At 40.2% G+C, this 21949-nt stretch overlaps 1 protein-coding gene across 7 annotated transcripts in view; it reads left to right on the forward strand.

Annotated features, from left to right (window-relative positions):
* Nucleotides 1–21447, forward strand: part of cacnb2a (calcium channel, voltage-dependent, beta 2a) — a 71301-nt gene extending 49854 nt beyond the window's left edge. For 4 of the 7 annotated variants that reach the window (XM_005448939.4, XM_005448942.4, XM_005448943.4 and 1 more), the window contains 11 exons: nucleotides 4187–4309; nucleotides 4429–4565; nucleotides 4690–4766; nucleotides 5051–5184; nucleotides 8508–8588; nucleotides 8708–8766; nucleotides 11492–11601; nucleotides 14152–14303; nucleotides 16246–16341; nucleotides 16842–17024; nucleotides 18139–21447. In XM_005448939.4, coding sequence (XP_005448996.1) covers nucleotides 4187–4309; nucleotides 4429–4565; nucleotides 4690–4766; nucleotides 5051–5184; nucleotides 8508–8588; nucleotides 8708–8766; nucleotides 11492–11601; nucleotides 14152–14303; nucleotides 16246–16341; nucleotides 16842–17024; nucleotides 18139–18882 — 1896 coding nt within the window. In that variant the 3' untranslated portion in view covers nucleotides 18883–21447. Of the gene's footprint in view, nucleotides 1–4186; nucleotides 4310–4428; nucleotides 4566–4689; nucleotides 4767–5050; nucleotides 5185–5388; nucleotides 5409–8507; nucleotides 8589–8707; nucleotides 8767–11491; nucleotides 11602–14151; nucleotides 14304–16245; nucleotides 16342–16841; nucleotides 17025–18138 lie in introns of all 7 variants that reach the window. The other 3 variants (XM_005448941.4, XM_005448944.4, XM_005448940.4) reach the window with 2 other exon arrangements.
* The last annotated feature ends 502 nt before the right edge of the window (nucleotides 21448–21949 follow it).

Consider the following 21949-nt stretch of genomic DNA (forward strand, 5'->3'; position numbering starts at 1 on the left):
AACTAACAAACTACAGCCAATGAACAGAAACTAAAAGTCATGTCTTTAAGAAAAACAAAAAAAATCTGACAGGACCTGAAAGATCGAGCTTTGAGCTCTTCAGTCGATCCACTGTTGATTACCATTCACTAAAGCCTTGTCAGAAATGGTCTCAGTGGAAACATGGCTGTCAAGAAGAGAAACAGGGAGAAAAAGCTGAGGTTACACAAAAACTGGACTGAAAATCAGTGGCAACAGGTCTGATGAAGTGATGAATCCAAATTTAAAGCTTTTACTCTGAATCATTGCAAGTATGTCTGGAGGAGGTCAGGAGAGAGGTACAACAGTGAGTGCTTACAGCCATCTGTAAAACATGGTGGAGGCTCTGTCATAGTTTGAGGGCTGGAATTCAACCAGCGGTGTTGGGGATCCTGTCAAACGTAATGGAGTTATGAATGCAGAAAAGTACCGTCAGACTTTGATCCACAATGCAAAACCATCTGGAAAACATCGTCATTTTTTAGCGTGACACTGAAACACACTGCTGATGCAGAAAAAACATACCTGGATACAAAACACACAGTGGAGCTCCATCAGAGTCCAGACATTATTGAAGCAGTCTGGCATCATTTCTACAAAGAAAATTACATAAAGAAATAGGGCTGGCAGCACTGTGCAAACATATCAGCCTATCAGCAACATTTTTGAATGTCAGTGAGTGATGCTTATCCGTCAGAAAGGATTTATTGGCTGAATGTTCAAATACGATATAAGAAAGACTTCAAAGAATTCAAAACAGTTCAGTTTTATTCCAAGACAAAGACTTATATGTACAAACTTTTGCCTTGTATTGAATTTCTGCATCAAAATATAAATAAGTAATGGGCGGCTCAAGACTTTTGCACAGTACTGTAAAAGAAGAGTGACAGTTTGCCATAATTTGTATTGACAGCCAAAGACTGCTGCATGGTTTACGGTCATTTTATCGTGTTGTCTTTGTGTTGTATTTTCTAAATCTTCATGGCTGCAGTAGTGTACTTGAAGTACTGGAGATTTCTTTTGCTGTTGATGAAGCCAGTTTTCCCTCACTCTTGTTAAGTGTCACTCAAGAAGCTTTAACATAACAACCGTGGATGCAAAAAGCAATTTGAATATGTGGATGAAGGCTTGATTTATGAAAACAAAGCATAATCTCACTCCAACTATAAACTCCAGGCATAATAGGACTGGCAGCTGCAGTGGTCAAGTCAATATACAAGTATATACCAAAGGAGCCTTTGATAATTATAGAAACATCTTCCCACACGCTAGATTAATGATAGTTATGGTTTCCTTCATGTCATATAATAATAAATTTTACCAGTTCTCTGTACAGCCTAAGGCCGGCACGCGGAGCAGAGGGGAATTTATTTCAAATCGATCCACGAGATTCAAGGTGAAACAATGTGGGAATCTTAATTTATAGCGCGAGATCCTTGGCATGTTGCTAAAGGAAAGGTTGGAGCATGCTAGAAGGCAAATCAGCTACATCAAGGGCAGGTTGGTATAAGCAGAAAGAGGACTGGGAGGTATTACCTGATGAAATATGTATGGGGTGACGTGATATTGTGACTAGCTTCACAGTTGTTAATTGGTTGCGCCTCATAGGGTTCCCAGTTACAGACAGGGCTTCTCTTCTGCTGTTAATCTACTTTCTTATTCCCAGTCCTTTCTCTTTCATCTCCTTTTTTTAACACTAAATCTTCCTATTCTGTGTCCTCTATTTTGCCCGCCTCCTCTCTTCTTTTTCTTACCCTGTCCCTAACCCTCCGCCTCTGTCCTTCTCCCTTACTCACTGCAGTATGGCATCCATAATGAAGGCCTCTGTTACATAAGAAGCAACAGAGCCATATGGGCTCAGTCAGGAGGTGAGGAGATACTGTTGAGCAGTGTAAAAGTGTCATTCTGAATAGATGCCACAGTCACCTGTAAGACAGAGTGGCACATCAAGAGATGTATGTGTGCATATTTGCCACGGTCTGTAAAATGCCATTAAGACTATAGAAAGAAAATGATGGATAAAATGAAGGAGAGCAGCTGGAAGGGAGGAAAAAGGCAGCAGTCCAGGAGACTACTGAGAGAGCACACATATGTATACTAATGGACCTCATACCTTCATTCAGGCATGTGACTCACTGCATGCAAACGCCAAGGACTCTGTGTCCTCAAAGGGTCTTGGCAGTGCACATGCTGGATTGGACGATTTCCTCAATGGAGACGTCACACACGCATACATACACACACACACACCAGCTTACAGCCATAGAATATTTACATTGCTGCCTGCATGTGGGAAAATGATCTCAGGAGGATTTGACTAATGTATTATTTACACAATCATTCATAGTTTATTGTGATTTCACACTAGTTGTGTTTCTCTGAGGTGTTTATCTGATAGACTTGAAACTTGCAATAAATGTTTTGATCACTGGTTATGAACACAGTAATGACGCGCCAATATTGTCATCACAAATAAAGTCACATTATCATTCATTTGGAGTCATGTAAGTGCTCTTGGTCATTTGTTTGTGTTCCCTGCAGAAGCTCACTGTATTTTCTTCTGAGAAGGTAGCTTTTTAACTGAGAAAATAGCTGCCTACCTAACAGAAAAGTTCACTGCAAGTACAGTGGGACTGAATTAAAACAGTGAAGCTGAAAGCCTGAAAAGCAAATAGCAGCAAAAAACAGTCAGTTATGAAGTAACCAATGAACAAAGTGGAGCATTTATTAGCTGACTAGTCGGGAGTGGTGGCAAAAACAATCTCTGTCTCCTGTACTAAAGAGTGTTTGTTGGGTTCATCTTCTCCCACGACTATAAAATCAGATATTAGAGCTTTTAAAATATATAGCATGAGCTCCACTTCTGTCTATTATAAATCAGTCTTGGTTTCACTTTATGCTAAACCCAGTGGTAATAAAGATAAATGTGTTTTTCTTATACTTTCTGTCCACATTTTAATGCAGAAATCAAAATGGAAATTACCTCAATGTGATGGTGCGCTTTATTTTTGGGTTGCTAAGAGTAAGTCAGATTGGGAGGAAACCGGCTACAGCAGGCCAGACCTTTTGTGCCCCTTGAAGGCATTTTTTTAGGAATCTGTAGAAAGTCCAACTCCATTATAGCATCAGCCTCTCTGATCTAGTGATCTCGGTTAGACTTCCAGCTAAATATTGCACATCCACTCTCTCATCTTGCTCCCTTTCACCTGCAGGTAAATGTTTAGCGTGCAAGTCTGGGCTGGGAGATTACTCTAAGCTAGATCCCTGTGCATTTATTTTGGCTTTTCAGTTGACTTCTGTCATGCTTGTCACTCTGTCAAAGGCAGAGCAAATGTAATCTGGTTGAGGGCATGACCGTGTTGCCAACTGTTGAGGCTACTGCCGCCAGACTGGCTCCAAGATTATGTCCGAAAGCATTTTATGTAATTCTTAAAGGGATATGTGTCTTAAGTGGATATTCTGGGCTTGCAAAAACAAACCCAGAAACTAGTTTAGTGTTTGTATGTGAGCATATGATGTGATCCTTAATCTTTTGTAGCAGGGTAACGTGTCACTGTGGGCAGGGAAGGTTTTATTGAACGGTGCAGAAACATCAGTTTGTGGACAGTCAGCAGTGTTAGTTTGTTATTTCCCTGCCTGGAAACATTTTATTAGCTTTATGCATTATCTCAATGACTTTTTGTCTTGAAGTAGAAGGTTTACAGTGATTGTATAAGGAGGTCAGTATTGATTCTGTCTTTGTAAAGAATGCTGGATTGATTTATGATTTACCATTTACGCAAGTGCTGATTTTGCTTGAGCGTACTTTTAGTACTGGTGCTGCGGTTGGTAACATGTTGCATCATTTGAACTTGTAGCATGTGAGTGCTGTAGCATGTAGCAGAGAGACAGAAAAGCAGGCAGATCATTTGTGAAGAGAAGACTAGACGAAGTCTGGATGAGTCAGAGGCTGCTGATATCTCTCACCCGGGGTTATTTTTACACCTCACACAAAGACGAGGATCACAGCTTGGCAGCAGTGCTCGAAAAAGATTAAAATAAAAACTTTTAGCAACTGTCTCCCCACTCGTGTTAGAATCTGTGCTTGATTTCCTCCAGTTTGAAAGCAATTTATCGCTTGTAAAATCTGACATTTTCTTTTATTTCCCTCCTTTGTTCCTTCTGCTAGACCAAACCAGTTGCATTTGCCGTCCGCACAAATGTCAGCTACAGCCCGAGTCACGACGATGATGTCCCTGTGCCAGGCATGGCCGTCTCCTTTGAGGCTAAAGACTTCCTCCATGTCAAAGAGGTGAGCTAGAGGTGTTATTCAGTACGGTAGTATGTCGATGCCATATGGAAAGAAAGATGACGGCAGCAATAAAAAGGAGGATGTTTGAGATGACTTTCTTGAATTTTGTGTATGTGTAGAAGTACAACAATGACTGGTGGATAGGACGCCTGGTGAAAGAAGGCTGTGAAATCGGTTTCATCCCCAGTCCAGTGAAGCTTGAAAACACTCGTATCCTCCAGGAGCAGAGAGCCAAGCAGGGCAAGTTCCACTCCAGGTAAACAGACTCGTGCACACCAAAGTCCTTTGCCTTAGCTTTGAGATCATTTATTATGAATATGCATATCATTAGATATTCAATTTTGTTGGCCTAATGTTAAAAATCGTATTTATCGTTTCAGTAAATTGGGAGCAAACTCATCATCTAGTTTAGGTGAAGTTGTTCCTAACTCACGGAAATCTACTCCTCCTTCATCTGGTAAGCAGCTTCAGGGGTAAAAGTCCAATTTTGTATTTAATAGATTTGTTAGTATTTTGAATCAACATTTAGTCACTGAAATCCAGCTGTAGGTAAGATGTACGTGTTGCTAACCTCAATAAAACAGACATTATTTCTGCCATAACTGTACTTTTACATGTTTCATGTACTTTCTGTGTAGTACCTACATTCTGTGCTACTGTCAATGTGAATCATACCCTGTTACCTGTGACCTCCTGTCTTCACCTCCATGTGATGATGCTCTTGTCTGTCTGTGTGGGTAGCCATTGACATAGACGCCACAGGCTTAGACCCCGAGGACAATGAGCTTCCAGTCAACCTGCGCTCCCCTAAAGCCAGTCCAAACACTGTCATGTCACCCCTAGCAAAAGAGAAACGAATGCCCTTCTTTAAGAAGGTAAACTCTACCTGAGCTACCCGACCCTCCCTTCTTCTCTATCCGTCCGCACGGCTCTGACTAAAATGCCTATGGCTGCTCAGCTACACTCAGCGCCCCTCCTGTTTGTCTACACCATCGTCCTTGTCCCTCGGCGTGCACGCCACACTTAGCATGCATGCCTTTTCCTAACCTCTCTCTTTTTCCTCTTCCGTCTCGCCACAGCTAAACAGAAGCAGAAGTCGGTAAGTCTTTGTGTGCACCGCACCAGCACAGCAGGGTGTGGGGATAACCTCCATAGTCTGAGCTGTGAAAAACTCTCAATGCATTTCCTAAGCATAGACTCACCTATGTACTCACACTACTCACCGCTCCTGCCAGCCTGTGCGTTGTGATTGTTTTGTGTGTAAATTTGGGATCTCAGTGTGAACAGCTTGTTTCTTGGTGAGACTTACAGTTGATGAGAAAAGTAATGCCATGATCTTTTATTAATATCAAGCTAGAGTACAAAGGCAGAGAGAATAAAAACAGAAAACATGAAAAGCCAAGAAAAGATGATTGACAAATTAAAGGAGAGCTTGAATCCTAACCTCTAGAGTGAGGAGATATGGTGGTTCTGTCAACATCATAAAAGACTACCCAGATGAGAGCAATCTTTTCCACAATGATGGTGCCTTTGTCCTCAGGACATGAAGGGGTCACTGAATCATTTTATGAGCAAAAAATGGTTCAAATCATATACTGCAGCTGAACACCTATGAGAGGTTTTGGATCACCGTCATCACAGTCCAAATAAACAAATGTGCTACAGCCTCCTCAGGGTGGTTCTGCTGACACATTTGATAAGTGACAAAGATTAAAACTAAAACTCCTCTTACATTTCATTTATGTAAGTAAAACATATAATTTAGTTAGATCTTGGTTTTATTTTTAATTAAAGTGTTATTTCAACTTAGTTTTGGTTTAGTTCACTATAATATATTCTGGTCCATCCCTCCAGCAGACTAACAGAAACATGGAGACTGCCAAAGCACACTGAAACCTGTTTTTTTATTTGTAACATATCTGTAGGTCAACATAAAGACCTCATAAAGCAGCAGCTTGTTCATTCAGGCACTTTATATGGATTAAACAAAGAATATTGAATTTGTAAGCATTTGTGGTGCTGATGGGCAGCTTTAGTAGAGAGATAGACAAGAAGAGTTGTATCATTCTTCCCATGAAAATCTCAGCAAGAACTCAGTGGGACATGTCTTTACCCATTCTTATGCTAAACTACTCATATTTTTCATTAGTGACAGCTGAAATAAATAAATGCTGTTTACTGTAGGACTTAAGGATATAGTGGAGCTTGTTTCCCATGATTACAGTGACCATGTAATCTAGAAGTTAAATATGCTACTGAAAGTATTTAAGCTGAGCTACAGTGTTCGTTAATGGCATGTTAGTCAGCAGTAGTGTGCATCAGTTCCCACAGCATCTCTGGGGAAGCTCACTGACGACAGCAAATGCTAGAAAGAAAATGTTTAGAGCTGAAGGGATGAGCAAGAGGGAGCAACAGACTGCAACAAGAAAGTCTAAATAAATCATCTGAAACACTTATCGTAAAGATAACACAGATCGAAAGAACCGCCCGGACATGAGGACAAATAAGGGATGACTGAGAAAATAATGTCAGCAGTCCTTTTAAGTAGCCAGAGAAAGCAGAAGTAAACCTTCTCTCTGTTTCTCGGCTCAAACACAGAGGTATGAGGGTCATTGGCTCGCTGTCACAGACCATAATGCATTTCCTCTCTGAAACCACATGCTAATATTTGCAAGGATTAAAAACACAGTCTTAAAAAATTATACACAAATTGAATTTATAATGTTAATTTCCACTAAAAAAAAATAACCAGAAGCAGCAAGTTCACTAAAAACACAAATGCAAGAATGTATCAGAAGTTTCAGTAGTTTATAAATCCGTTAAAAAATATTTCGAATAGGGTTGCAAATAAAAAATTGTCATCTCTATGAATCAACTATTTTTTCTTTATTAAACTATGCATGTTTACAGTAAACTGTAAAAATTCAAAAACATTTGTGTGATTATATCAGTCTATGAGCTCTCATAAACATATCACATGACATTCTGCACCGGAGAGCCTCACAGTCAAACACCCAGTGTTCAGCCTTAAATTAACTGTATTTGTAATAATCAAAATCATTTTTATGTTTCTGTAATGATTAATTAACAGAATGCACCAGTTCAATGTAAATCATATTTTCAATGCATGTTATTCATGAATGTTCAAACTTACTGTTTTACAAAAAAGCAACAAAAAAGCCCCCATTGTAAAACACATAATTAGTATTGTTGTTGTTGTTGTTGTTGTTGTTGTTGTTGTTGTTGTTATTATTATTATTATTATTATTATTATTATGATTATTATTATTATTATTATTATTATTATTATCATCATGCAGCTATTTATTTGCATTCCCAAAAAGAAAATAGTAGTTTTAGTGGTTAAATGTTATGCTTGATTCATTCTTATCTTCTTAGAGGATTACAGTGTGCTGGATCAAATTTGGGTATAAAAACATGAATTCAGTTCATTTGCGTCATCAATAACAAAATATAATTTTTTACATTTCTAAAATATTATATAATAATAGGTGGTCTAATAAATATGCTAAGTGCTGCATGTGCATATTTGCAAGTATTTTTTAAGTGTAATTAAAGACGTCTTAAAAGCCATCACATAAAAGCATTTTTACATTTAGAAAAATAACTGTTTATAGTATGTGGAAAAGTCACATCATGGACCGCGTTGACCTCATAATAAGGTCAGTCTAAGTGTTGATTAAAAACAGGCTGTTCCACAAACTGAGCTCCGTTTTTGTCCGTACAGCAGTGAGCGAGTTTTTCTAACTGTGTGCTAATTTTGTGTTTTCAGTCAAAGCTTCTGTTGATCTACTCGGGCTTCTTTCCCACTCCCTGACTAACCTTTCCTGTAATATATAAAACTATGTGTAACTGGCTCTCCCTTTTATTCAGCGGAATCAGAACCATGACACGAGAGACTCGATCTGACATACATAAATATTTTTCGTTTATGGTAACCTCCTTTGAAGTGTCATCATTAAAGTTTCTGAAGCAAACTGCCAAATCGGTTATAAATCAAAGCTTGTTTGTTTTCTTCGAACCAGGTCGGACGTCCCGTTTCATGGTTCATAATGTTTCAGTGCTTTTAAAATGTCTACTTCATTGTTTTTCCACCCCCTTAAGTGATTTGTGATGGTGAGTGTTTACTTTGTCTCCATAAATGTGTAACTGTTTTTCTTCTTCTCTCCTTCTGAAGACGGAGCACATTCCTCCGTACGACGTTGTGCCTTCCATGCGGCCCGTGGTTCTGGTTGGACCGTCACTGAAGGGCTACGAGGTGCGTCAAAGCTTCGACTTTTCAAACACAACACTGAATTTTCTTTAGTATTTTCTTTAGTAGTGTAGAAAACCGGACTCATTGGCTCTTGTTCTCCCTCCTGTATCTCTTGTCTGCAGGTGACAGACATGATGCAAAAAGCGCTGTTTGACTTTTTGAAACACAGATTTGAGGGAAGGTAAGCTTCCTGTGACCTTTTTAAAAACACAAGCTCCCATCCCGTTTCCTTCCTCACTCTTCCTCACTAAGTCTATAGGCTGGTATTTATCTCTCCCTCGAGGTTAGCTGAGGGAGTGTGTAACAAGTTTGTTTGGCCTGGAGATGTGTGCCGCTGCTTTAAATAGGCCCTCTCCATGTCCTTAATAGGCCATAATGGGCCCTAGAGCAGAGCAGGATTCTCCTTACTCAATGCTGAGTCCATCCTCCCACCCGGAGCAGAGAGGTTCTTTAGTTTAGAAGTTGCACAACACTAAGATCCACTCAGACCATCAGCAGCTGCGGAGAATACCGTTTGATCTGCTGATTTGTTTTAAACAAATTTACACCTGTAAGTAATTCCCTGCTGCTGCTCTCTGACATTTGTCTTTGATTTGGTGTTAGTTTTTCTTAGTTGGTTTGGCACAGTTTTCCCATGGCAATCGAGATTCCTACGCCGTGTGCGAGTCTCAAATGCACGGCGCATTTTTATGTGCGCTCTCTTGTTGCTTTGGTACAGAATCCTCAGTTATGGGCTGCAAATACATGTTTTTTCATAAGCATACACATGTTATAAATCCTCAAAAAAATGTATAAAAATAAATGTTTAATTTATTAAACTTTAATTTATCTCGTGTAAAGTTCGTGTTACTAAAGTTAGTAACATGCCCAAACTCAAATATAAACACATACTGTTCATAGCACAAGTTTTACATGTTTGATTTCTATTCAGTGCAGTTTCATTTAGTTTCCAGAGTGGATGTGCTCATTTCACTTCAGTTTTTTTGTTTTTCGCTAGCTTTAGTGTTAGTTTTTGTTATTGACATGGGTGGTTTTGCCAGAGTTTCAGAGCAAGACGTGACACAGTACAACAAAGCAAACAACTACAGACAACCACAGTCACACAGACATCTCAGTCCCAGTAAACATATGCACCAAAGCCTCGTCAGCCTGACAGCGTTGACACGTTTGACCAAGCTGACAAAGATTAAAACTGAAAACATTTCTCGTATTTTTTTTATTTAGTTCTGTAGGGACAAATATTATTTTAGTTAGTTTTATTTCAGTTAGTGTTTTTCCACACTTAGCTTTTAGTTTAGTTTCAGTTGCCTATAATAACCTTGGTGAAGAAGGAGCAAATACAGATCAGACATTAACAACATCCACACGGTTTTTATGTGGGATACTTTTCCTTTATTTATATAACACAGCAGATAGACAGAGGAAAGAGAGCGGAGGAATGACATGCAGCAGAGCTCCGGCTCCCCGGGTGTTCAACCACTGACTGAGCTGCTAAGGCTCTTTAGCTCATGTGCGTTGTATCTACAAAATCTGGAAAAGTTAGTGAAATAATGCACAGCACTCCCCAAACCACCTCCTAATGTCTGCAGGGAAGGGTGAGCAGCTGTGATATAGTATCAGTATTGACAAACTGTTTGCATTTGATGAACACGATCAATGAAAAACAATACAATACGACTTCATTGTCCGCTTAGGGAAATTTGTCAGGGACTGAAGTGCTGTCACAGAAGCTGCCTTTGCAACGAGTCAATAAGCATTAAAAGAAAAGAGAAATAAATAAATAGATGAAGAACATTAGTCTAAAGTATATTTTCTTGGCATTTACCCGTGACAAAAGGTTTGTGCTCGTGTTAAGATGTAATCATTAATGGTGTCCCAGTTGGTTGAGCTGTAATGGTAACAAGCCACATTCTTCTTTTAGTACAACAGGGGTGGTGGATTTTTTTGTTTGACTAACTAGGTCATGGTTTCTCAAAAGAATTACGGCTGAGTTCTTCAGATGTATTTTTGGAAGCGTTGAGCATCGCAAAGTAAGTGCTGTTCAGCTGCAGTATATTTAATAGAGAAGCAAACATTTCTACAACCAGTATCTCTAATTCTGGGAAACCAAACATCAACAACAACAAGCAGCACTGCACAGCAGAGGTTAAACGTGTAGATTTTAATTTAGAGTGAGCTGTCCCTTTACCCTGGAGTTTCTGTGTGTAGGAGACCACCTTTATGACACGCGAGTCTTTACTTAAAGCAACAATGAAGGGAAGTCTCATTTTAGTCACATATACGCCGATCTGGTATCACATTTTGACCACTGACAGGTGAGGTGAATAACACTGATTATTATCATCATGGCACCTGTTAGTGGGTGTGTGGGATACATTAGGGGAACATTTTATCTTCAAAGTTGATGTGTTAGAAGGGCAAGAGTAAGGCTCTGAGCGAGTTTGATGCAGGTCAGATTGTGATGCCTAGATGACTGAGTCAGAGCAACTCCAAAACTGCAGCTCTTGCGGGCTGTTACCGGTCTGCAGTGGTCACTATCTAGTGATCCGCTTTCCGATCCAACAGACAAGCTACGGTAGCTCAAATTCCTGAAGAAGTTAATGTTGGTTCTGGTAGGAAGGTGTCAGAATACACAATGCATTGCAGTTTTTTAGCTGTTTAGCAAAGCGGGGACCAACACACTATTAGCCAGGTGGCCATAATGTCATGCCTGATCGCTGTAGCCTAAATGTTTATAGTGAGCATGCTGCAGGGCTTTAAATGATGTGATGATTGCTCTTAATGCTGTGAGAACTGCAGCAGTGTTTCAGGAAATGTGCTCAAGCAGTGGATAAAAACTGCTGCCCTCAGCAACATCTCGTTTTAAGCCCAGATCTACTGATTACTTCTCCCATTTCTCATGACAGAATATCAATCACTCGCGTCACGGCGGACATCTCTCTTGCCAAACGCTCAGTCCTGAACAATCCCAGCAAGCACGCCATCATCGAACGCTCCAACACACGCTCAAACTTGGGTAAGTTTCTTAGAAAACTCTACGCCTGGGAACATCTGGTGTTTTGATTCATAATGTTTTCAAGGAGACCAGCTTACGTAGCAAAAAGGAAGGAAACGATTAAAGAAACTCTTGACAATGGTAACGATAACTCTAGACGGCCCTGAATGGCCTTGGCTGGCTTCTTTTGTTTGGGATGAAAGATGGAGCGCAAACATGCAATAATAAGTTCAAGAGCCGCTCTGATTTGACTGAGGTTGATTGAGGTTTAGATGTGATTAGAATGAAACAGATTCCGGAGTCAAACAGAGGTGACAAGGCTAATCTCTGCTATGTATCACCAGAAGCATCAGTCAGCAGCCACAGCAGAGGAAGAAGGCAGGAAAAAGCATAAAATAGAAGCAAATCGTGTGTTAAAAGTACAGTTTTTTAATGATTACAGAGAGCCGCCACACTATAACTTTGACCTTGTTCTTCTTCAGAAAACAAAGTCTTTGTCAAACCTACTTTTTCATTTAATATACTAAACATAAAGCTTTTAAAGCTAAGGGCCACTCGGGGTGTGTTTTGTCATTCTTTTGTTCTTTTTTTGTCTCTTAAAGCTTTTGTTTTCCTGCCAAAAGAGCAAAGAGTTATGCATTTGCTTTCAATGTAATTCCAGGCTTTTTAAGAGAATTTTATCATCAAAAGTGACATTGGCTTGAAGCTGTGCTCCTTTAAGATGGATGAAATGATTTCAGGAAAAGTTGGAAACATGTGAAACTTGAGACCCTCTGTGGCATTTTTAAGTTGGAAAATGAGATTTTGAATGAGCTGTTAGGCTGGAATGTTTTCATGTTATCTTCAGACTGTCGGGACTGGAAGTCATGAAGCTTGGCCGTGATTTCTCTCCGGGCTGGGACTCGTGCCTTCCTGAGTTATTTGTAGGATTGTTTTTGCAGTCACGTCGTCATCTGCTGGAGTGGGAGTTGTGTGATGTAAGAGTCGGTATCTGTTAGAGGTAACATAATGTGGCTCCTCACTCACTCAGAGCTATTAGTCTCCAAGCCGTGTCCCTGAAGTCATGATGTCTTTTGAATATTTAAGTCTCTGTGAGGGAGAAATAGCTGTGCGCTAAATCACTGATGCACGCTCAGATTTTTAAAAGGCGTACTATATGACTGATGGACTCTGAGCAGTCATAAAAATTAATCTTTAATAATAACTAATAATCATTTTTGAGCCACGCTTTCAGTGTGGCTCTAGAGAGCCACATTAAAATGGGATGTCTCAACAACTAATGGATGGATTGTTGCAAAAGTTTGTACAGATATTCAAAATAAATTGAAATTACGCTTGGGATCCTTTTTAATCTAGCGCCATCGTCAGGTATAAATCTGTCAAATATATATTTGTACAGTGGTAGATGGTCACATTAAACATGCCCCTAGTTTCCAGTAATGAGGCCAGCAAAAGTAAGGCAAGTAATCCCTATGAGCCAAAAGACCTTCAGATTACTTTAAACACAATGATTTTTACACTCATGGATCTGTATGACATCACAGAGAGCTGATGCCTTCACCTGCTGTTTAGCCTTGTGTTTACGAGAGGCAGCCAATTACAGGAGAGTCAGCTTAAAGAGAGAGGGGGTGGAGCTAAAACAACTTCTTTCAGACAGTAGATGAACTTAAGGCATGCATCATTGTTCGGTTTAAGATAAATAAGGAGTATTTTTAACTTTAAATCATACACAGCTACTCTAGGACAGTCCATAATAAAATATGGAGTTAGGAGTATCTTTAATCTTGTGAATATTTTGTAATAAATTAAGCATAAATATTAAATGGGACCTATTATGTTCATTTGCTGTCCTAGCAGAGAGCTGATCTGCGATAACGAACTCAGCTGTTAAAAGATCATTTTTTGTTTTTATTCTTTTTTTTTTTATTAGTAATCATGAAATATATTTGTACAGGCACACTGAAACAACTTGTGAGGTGTTTTTAGATGACACTACAAGATTTGTGATGTCTTTGAAAGTCAGCCACAGAGGATATATTGGTGTTAATCGGGGGTTTCGGAAGTGAACTTAATCATTAAGGGGATCTGGTAAGAATGCATGAAAGAAATCAGCTATTAAGTTATGATCCGGTGCATGAAAGTTTATTTATCCAACTTTAAATTAATTGCAGTTGTGAGTATGAATGGGGAAACAACACCAGTGGACTGCTCAGTGTGGAAAATAAACAAAGACCAGATTAGACTTAAGCCTCTTGGTCATAAACTTCCATAAACGTAAATATAGTTATTGGTTATGCTAACAAAGAAATGGCTAAGTTAAACTTGATTAGCAGGACTGTCGCCCAATGAGAAGGTGAAAAAGAGAGTGCAGACTTTTAGTAAGGGGTGAAAATAAGGGGATTTCAATCAAGTGGCAAAGAAAGAAAAGAGGAAGTGTGCCACTGATAAACAAAGTGCAAAACAAACCACTGTTTACACAAACTACTATCATGATAAATCCCCCTGAGGACTGATAAGAAATCATTTCCTCCTCTGAAAAGAATAAACCCGGACCTCTGTGTCTCCCTTCAGCTGAAGTCCAGAGTGAGATCGAGCGGATTTTTGAATTGGCGCGGACGTTACAGCTGGTGGTTCTGGACGCCGATACCATCAACCACCCGTCACAGCTGGGGAAGACTTCCCTCGCCCCCATCATTGTCTACGTCAAGATCACCTCACCCAAGGTAAGAGAAATGATGTCTGAAGGAACAGAGAGGAACAGATGCACTTGCCAGTGTACATGTGCTATGATGGAAAATAAGGACAGTGAGACAGAAGAAAACGGCTCAGCAGATGTTCCTTGTACTCTCATAAAAGTGTTAGTCAGCTCCGCTGGTTTATGTGTGTCTGTCTCCATGTCGTCCTGTCTTGTCACCGCTTGTATTGTCTCTCTGCAACTGCTCCCTGGCTTTAAATCCAGCATGTCAGACGTGACTGCTACTTTGAGAGCGAGAAAATGCGTGAGAGGACTGATTCATCACTTCGACCTTCAACAAGTGTACAAAAGGCTCATGAGTCAGTCATCAATAAAAAGCACATCTCAGAAAATGAGAGAAAGCAATAGCTGATGAACAGACACGAGATGCCAGCTTTAAATCACAGTGGCGCAGATTAAATCACACTCGAAGTGGGGTAAATTAAATTGCTCTTTATCACCTGGCCTCTTAATTACACCCTACTGCTGCTTCTTATACACTAAGAGTAACTTTTAATATGCTGTATTTGTATAAATAGCAGTTAAATGAGTTGAATTACTCAACTTCATTAGCAACTGCACAAATGAATGTAAAGACGTCATGCAAGCTAAATATTCTGCAAGTATCAAAAGTAAAAATAACCACAGATATTCATTCGTATGTGAATAACTTTTACCTGTCTTAAATCTTAGAAGTCAAGTGCTGGATTTTAGGTAGTAAAAAATTACTGCATTAAATTATTTCAGGCAACACTACTGTTTAATTTTCATGCCTCATGGTCTAGGATGTGGCAGCATTTATTTGGGAGGGTTATACTTATTTATGAGGTACACAAAGTCTATTTAATGACAGAAGTTTAACATTAGCTATCAAATATCACCACGTGGCACGAACCTGGTAGTTTGTGGAAAATATTGAATGTTTATTCTACAGTAGTAACACATTGCAGCCTGCCGCACACATAAAACAAAAGAAAATAAGGAAAATGTATATTTCAATACAAAAAGTAGTTTTCATATCATATTTATATATACTGTATATGCACAGTTGTACAGAGATGCATGGGGTACCACTGTTGCCTCTCAGCAAGAAGGTCATGTGTCCGAAGGTGGCCCGTGGAGTGGAGCTTCTTCCCACAGTCCAGAGACATGCATGTTATGTTAACTAGTGATTTTAAATTGACCATAGGCATGGTTGTGACTGGTGACCTGTCTCTGGTATGCCCCGCCATTCACCCTGTGACAGCTGCGATACCTCCATGATAAATGGGTAGTTGGATGGATATCCAGTATAACCACAAATAAATACAGTGTGCTGGTGTTAAAATGAGCAGGGTTATTGTTTATTATCTATTTCACAAACTAGTTAGCAACTTACTGATAGGAGGGAAAAGAGTTGTCTGCATTGTTTTCTGTAAACTAACAAAAATCCCACATGCTGCCTGGAAAACATACCCGATGATACTCTATATTTCAAGAACAGATTATAATCACCAAGAGGAATATATTGGTCAGGCTCTAGATATCATATATAAGTGCTAATGACAGATTTGATTGACCAGTTGAGACTTTTAAGATTTGAGGTTTGTCTTAAATTTACCTGGCTTTGACAGATTCTGTGGCTAACCAATGATTTTCTTAAAGGAGAGCTGGTTATACACTTGAATGTCTGCATACAAATGTAGCAACCCACATTTATAGGGTCTCATCTAAAAATGGGTTTTAAATGGGATCTGAAAATAATGAAAATTCATTACTATCTATCTGTAGTGGTGTGAAATGAATCCTTCTAAGATGACATTAATTGTCCACCTCCAAAAGAAGCTCCTGTTTAAAGCTGAGAAACTTGTGTGCTGCACGCACAAAGCTTTAATTTAAGTTTGTCAAAAACAGCCGTGACCTTGTTGCCTTTCGTCCTCATTTGCCTTCAGGTGTTACAGCGGCTCATCAAGTCCAGAGGCAAGTCTCAGGCCAAACACCTCAATGTCCAGATGGTGGCCGCCGACAAGCTGGCTCAGTGCCCTCCTGTAAGTCTCCACAGCGGACCTAAATGACTGCCAATTTTAATCCAGTGTGTGAAATAACTTGGAGTTTTGTTCTTTTTGGCTCTGGGTTTTAATTTGTGCATATCTGAAGTCAGGTTTTGTTTATTCCTTTATAATTTCTGCCAGTTCTATTTCCGTTCCTCTCTAATCTGCTTACTTATTATTTTAGAAAATGAGGCAAACCCTCCAGTATTGTGAAAGCGGAGGTTTAATTTCATTTAAATAGCAGTCAGTATCTTTGGGGATTTACAGTTTAAGATTTTCTGCAAAATGAATACTTAATGTTATCTAGTGTCTAATCCTGTAAGTTGTTTCTAACTTGCCCTGATGTTTTTTTTTTTTTATCGGTTTTTGTTTCCTTAAAGATCATTTTAAGTCTTTTAATGTGAAATTCCACATCAGCGCTGGCTGGTTTTCTTGACCCTGTCATGTCTCCGTTCCATTTCCTTCAACTCTGACTGCGCCCGTCTCGCCTTTTGCAGGAAATGTTTGACATCATTCTTGATGAGAACCAGCTGGAGGACGCATGTGAGCATATGGCCGATTACCTGGAGGCCTACTGGAAAAGCACTCACCCCACCAGCTGCAGCCCCCCTGACCCAGTGCTAGCAAAGCTACCCACAGCCAGCCTGCCCTCCAGCACGGCCCCGGTCTCTGGCGTGCAGGTACAAGTGCTGAGCATACTCTGGGCCAATGGAGGCCATGAAAAAGGAGGGGATCTAGAAGTGTGGGAGGCAGGATTAGAAAGGAAGAGATGAAAGAAATCAGAGCTTTGAAGAATTACAAAATGTTGTAGTTTGCATCTACAATATCTGCTAAAAGTCTTTACTTTTCTTACATTATGTTATTCTTTAACATATGCCCTACAGGTAATGTGTAAATTAAGAATAATCTACTTTATCTGGAATAGGTACAAGGGTATGAAATGCTAAGGAAGAAGCTGAATTTAAAATGCTCTACAAGAACCTTCTGATGCATAAAGAGGAACTAGATCAGAGAAAACATCAAATATAAAAGGACGAACAGGAGCTGACAGCAAGAAAAGAGTTAGCAGAGACAAAACACGCTTCAAGACATGGGAACAAAATTCATATTAACAGGTCAAAACAAAGCTGTTATCATGTTCATGTGATTAATCATGGCTGATGCTGATGACACAGGAGACCCCTGAAGTTTAACTACCAAAAAAACGTGTAAAACTCAATAGAATAAAAACAGTTTAGAGACAGTTTGGACGTAGACGGAGAGCTGGACTTCAGTATTTAACATGAAATCATTTATTTCACTTTTAATTGTAGTTCCCTTTCAGCTCAGCTCTAAACCATTGTTTTTGTTTAATATATTTTATAACAACCCTCACCCTTATGGGCAATTTCAGTCATCTGTAAGTGCTGCATAATGCCCTTATCTCTGCCCTTTCTCCATCCACTGCCATCACAATGTAAGACTGAGAGCGAAGAAAACGCTGATATTGATGAGGAGCAGGAGTGAGCTTGTATTTGCTAGTGTGGTAAGTGCGGCGAGGTCGAGTGATGAAAGCTGAAGCCGAGGAGCACGCCTTGCTTTTTTTGAGTTCTTACTCCCGGGTCAGAGTCGCCCATGAATGGATTTGATGAGAAAGCGTGTGTGTTCAAGTGTGACATCTTCTTCTTTGTAGTTCTGTGTGAATTTAGGTGAAGCAACTGGGGTGATGTGATTTTTAGTTTGCGTGTGCTTGGTGTGATGCTTTCTGGCTTTGTATGTGCCATCGTACTGACTGATGTGTGTCGCTAATCTCAGGGAAACAGTACAGAGCAGAAGGGAGATAAAGTGGAGAGGAAAGGCTCCAAAGAGGATTACCAGCACCACCATCACCGTCACCACCATCATCACCACCACCAGAGCCTGGACCAGGGCGACGCTGACGCAGAGGGGGAGGGGGAGGGGGAGGGCAACGAGGAGGAGAGGCCTCTTAGGACAGAGTCATCCAGGAGATCCCAGCACGTCCACCACCGGTCATCTTCTACCAGGACTGAGCACCACAACCACCATCACCACCACCACCATCACAGCAGTAAAGCCAGGGGCCTCTCCCGGCAAGAGACTTTGGACTCTGAGACCCCCGAGAGCAGGGAGAGCCGAGAAAGCCGAGAGAGCAAGGACTCGGCTTGTACTGAGCCGCACACTCAGCGTCTCCAGCAGGAAGAGGAGGACGATGAGGATCAAGGGGAGGGGCATCCCCAGCTGCAACAGCGTTACGAGCCACTGCCCCACCGGGACCACAACCACCATCACCACCACCACCATCACCGCAGCGGGGCGGAGGAGGCCGGTCACAGCACGGGACACCAGCGCTCCAAAGAGCGCGAACAGGACCACAACGAGCGCAACAAGCAGCGCTCTCACCACCACCACCGGCCGGCACGCGACCACCACCATCACTACTACGACCGGGACAGGGAGAGGGACAGAGAAGGGGAGGTAGCTCCAAAAAAGAGGGGTGAGGCAGGGGAATGGGCCAGAGACTCGTACATCCACCAGTGACAGACCAGAACCCCTCCCACGGCCCTCCTGGACTCTGTTCTGTCCTCCCATCGTGCTGCTATACCCTAAAAAACCACAGCATCCTATTTATGTACACTTCTTTGTAAATGCTGTTGCATCTTTTTCAATGGCAGGATTTTGATTACATAGATACAAATATAAATATATGAATATATGTATGTGTGTATCTATGCATAGACGTTGTTTATGTGTGGATATGCATGAATATTCTCAAATATGCATATTTTAAACCTGTGTTTGATAAAGCATGACACAAAAGCAGAATTTTTTTCTGTACTGAGCTGTGCTTTCTGTGATTAGCATTATAATTTTTATTGTTTCTAATATTATTATTATTATTATTATTATTAAGTTTTATTGCTTGCTACCACTTGAATCATTTGTTCCTTCAGACTACTGCGAGGGTTGACCAGCCATCATACTTTGATGTTGTAGTTGCAGAATAGTTTGACACTTTGGGAAATAACACTTGTTATTTGCTTGTCTAGACTTACATAGTTGCCAGTTTATTAGGTACACCTAATGAGCATGGCATTAAATAATCTGGGTGGAGGTGATAGTGTTCAGTTTTTGTTGAAGCTTTTTATTCATTGAATGTGTTAATTCGATTTTCAGAGAGTATAGTTGAAGTCTGTTGATTTTATTTGATGTACCTATTGTTTTGGTCACAGTACTGATGAGATACCATCAAAGGGTTCCATAACACTTCCTATAATTACATTGAAAACTGTTGAAGCTACTCGTTTTCTAAGTAGTCTGCTTGTACATCTCTGGACCGCTTTCAGAGCTCCTCCTGTTTTTAGGTCACTTGAGACCTTGCACATTTGCGCTGATTTAACCACAAACCTCAAAAGAGCTTCTGTTTTAAACAGATTAGCTCTAAGGTTTATCATGATTGTAACTCATCGTGATAATTAGCTTTCAGGCTACAACCAAGCAACCAAACAGCAGTTTTCAGTGGAAGAGTGGCAGTGCTTTAGGTCAGGACCATGCTCGTTTTTCTCTTTGTATTTTCAAGATTCACATAGTTGTCAGTTTATCCACCAGGACCAGACTGTTTTACGAATCTTCTGAGGCACGCATTTGTGGGGAGAGAACCTGAATGGTGGCCTGTACCATCTATATCTATAAATGTCCTACTACAAATAGTCAGAAATAGACTTAAAATAGCAGCAGTTCTTGAAGTGATCAAGGGGTCCACAAGGACTGGACAAAACGGCAGACACAAATCCCTTTTGGGGTTGTGTCAAGAAGAAAATCCAGTATAAAAACTCTACCAAATGTACCCACTGTGAATAAGAGATCAGCCAAGCGTAGCGTTTCTAAGAAGCAGAACAGCTTTCAGTCCTTTAGTAAGCATAAATCAAAGATTTGATAATAATAAAGTTGAATCAATGACTGTTTTAATTCAAAAATAACTGAATACTATACTCTTCATAAATGCAGCACTGTTATATCAGACTGCATTGATTTTTAGCGGGTGAAAAGCTTGATACCACTCTGATATCTGTAGGAGTGTAGAGCCAACAGCAGGTTAGCTTAGCACAAATAAACAGGAGGAAAGAGCTCATGTGAACAGTTTCTCTGAAGGTAAAAACCACCTACCAGCACCTCTAAAAGCTCAACAATTACCATTTTGTGTTGGTGAAATCTGTACAAACCCTACAAATAACAGGTTGTGGCATTACTGGGGGAGGGGGATTCATATATGAGAGTGGTATCGCTCTAACTCTAACAGCGTATTTCCCAAAGTGTCAAACTACTCGTTTTAATTGTATGTTCATCACTTACTGCTTAGTTTCTTTTTTTGATTCCACGGGTTTTAGATGTTACGTTTTAACATATTCATGCCTTCTTGCAGGTGCACCTTAGTCTTGCCTTACAAGACAGACAAAGAGTTCTCCAGTAACTTCCTCTCAACACATGCAGTACTGTTCTTTGTATGGGTCCAGAAACATTTTATAACATTGGAACAGGCTTTTTCACATTGGTTTCAAGTGAAAGGGATTTGATATAACATTCCCACCAAATCGTAGGTCCTGATGATTCATCTTGGATTAATTCTGACCCCTTTTCTAATGAATTCCATTTAAGTCCTACTTTGATTTCTTAGTACAAACAATGCTAATTTTAGGATATGTTGTTCAGTGTGGGTATTTCTGAAATTCCAAAGAAACAAAAATAATTCCAAGTGTTTACCAGATAAATATTGCCTTTAAGTTTTTGCCATCTTTTCACTCTTCTGACTAAAATACAGGATCTAGTTAATGGATTTGGGGATATTTTACCTGCTCTGTATGCCTGAGTCAACGACATCATCAAAACCTGAATAGACTTTAGTTGATCTTTGAGTCCGTGCACTCTGGCCCTCTGTTTACACACCATCTCCTCACCTTTTTTTTTAATGTTTTTTTTTTTGCCTGATAATTGTAATTATAAAAACTCGTCCATTTCTATGCTACATTGGTAGCACTACAGATTTTATAACAGTGTACATGTGTACATATTGCATAAATACGAAGAATAAAGTTGGAAACAAACGACTGACGCAGTGGGAGACCGTTTTGATGTTTGTGTCAGCAGAAGACCCAGACAGAGGAGGGAAACGGTGTGTCTATAAATAGTCATCTGAAACTCCACTGAAAAATTGAGGTAGACTCACCGGCCTGCCTCCTGAGTCGTCATGACAACCCCGACATGAATGACAATGCTGAGGGGATGCATCTAAAATAGGAAGCTGCCTCCACACACACTCACAGCTGCCTTCATAACAGACAAACTCAGAGATGCGGCATATTTGATCTTGAATTTTAATGTGAAACCGGGGAAAAACAAATCTTCAATGGTGCAGCGAGTCTGCACTCACATGCAGTTTAGATGCAGGGAGGTGTAGTGCAGCGCAGACAGATGTGTGCGTGGACTGATAAGAGTCTGATGTTATTCCCAGGAAAGGGGATTGAGCTGAGGTCATAGTGAAGGTCCTCAAAATGCTGCGTGTCAGAAGAACGGGCCAGATGTCTGTGCACTGCTGGCACGGATCTATAAA

The sequence above is a fragment of the Oreochromis niloticus genome, linkage group LG9 (assembly GCF_001858045.2).
Source record: "Oreochromis niloticus isolate F11D_XX linkage group LG9, O_niloticus_UMD_NMBU, whole genome shotgun sequence".
Taxonomy (NCBI): domain Eukaryota; kingdom Metazoa; phylum Chordata; class Actinopteri; order Cichliformes; family Cichlidae; genus Oreochromis; species Oreochromis niloticus.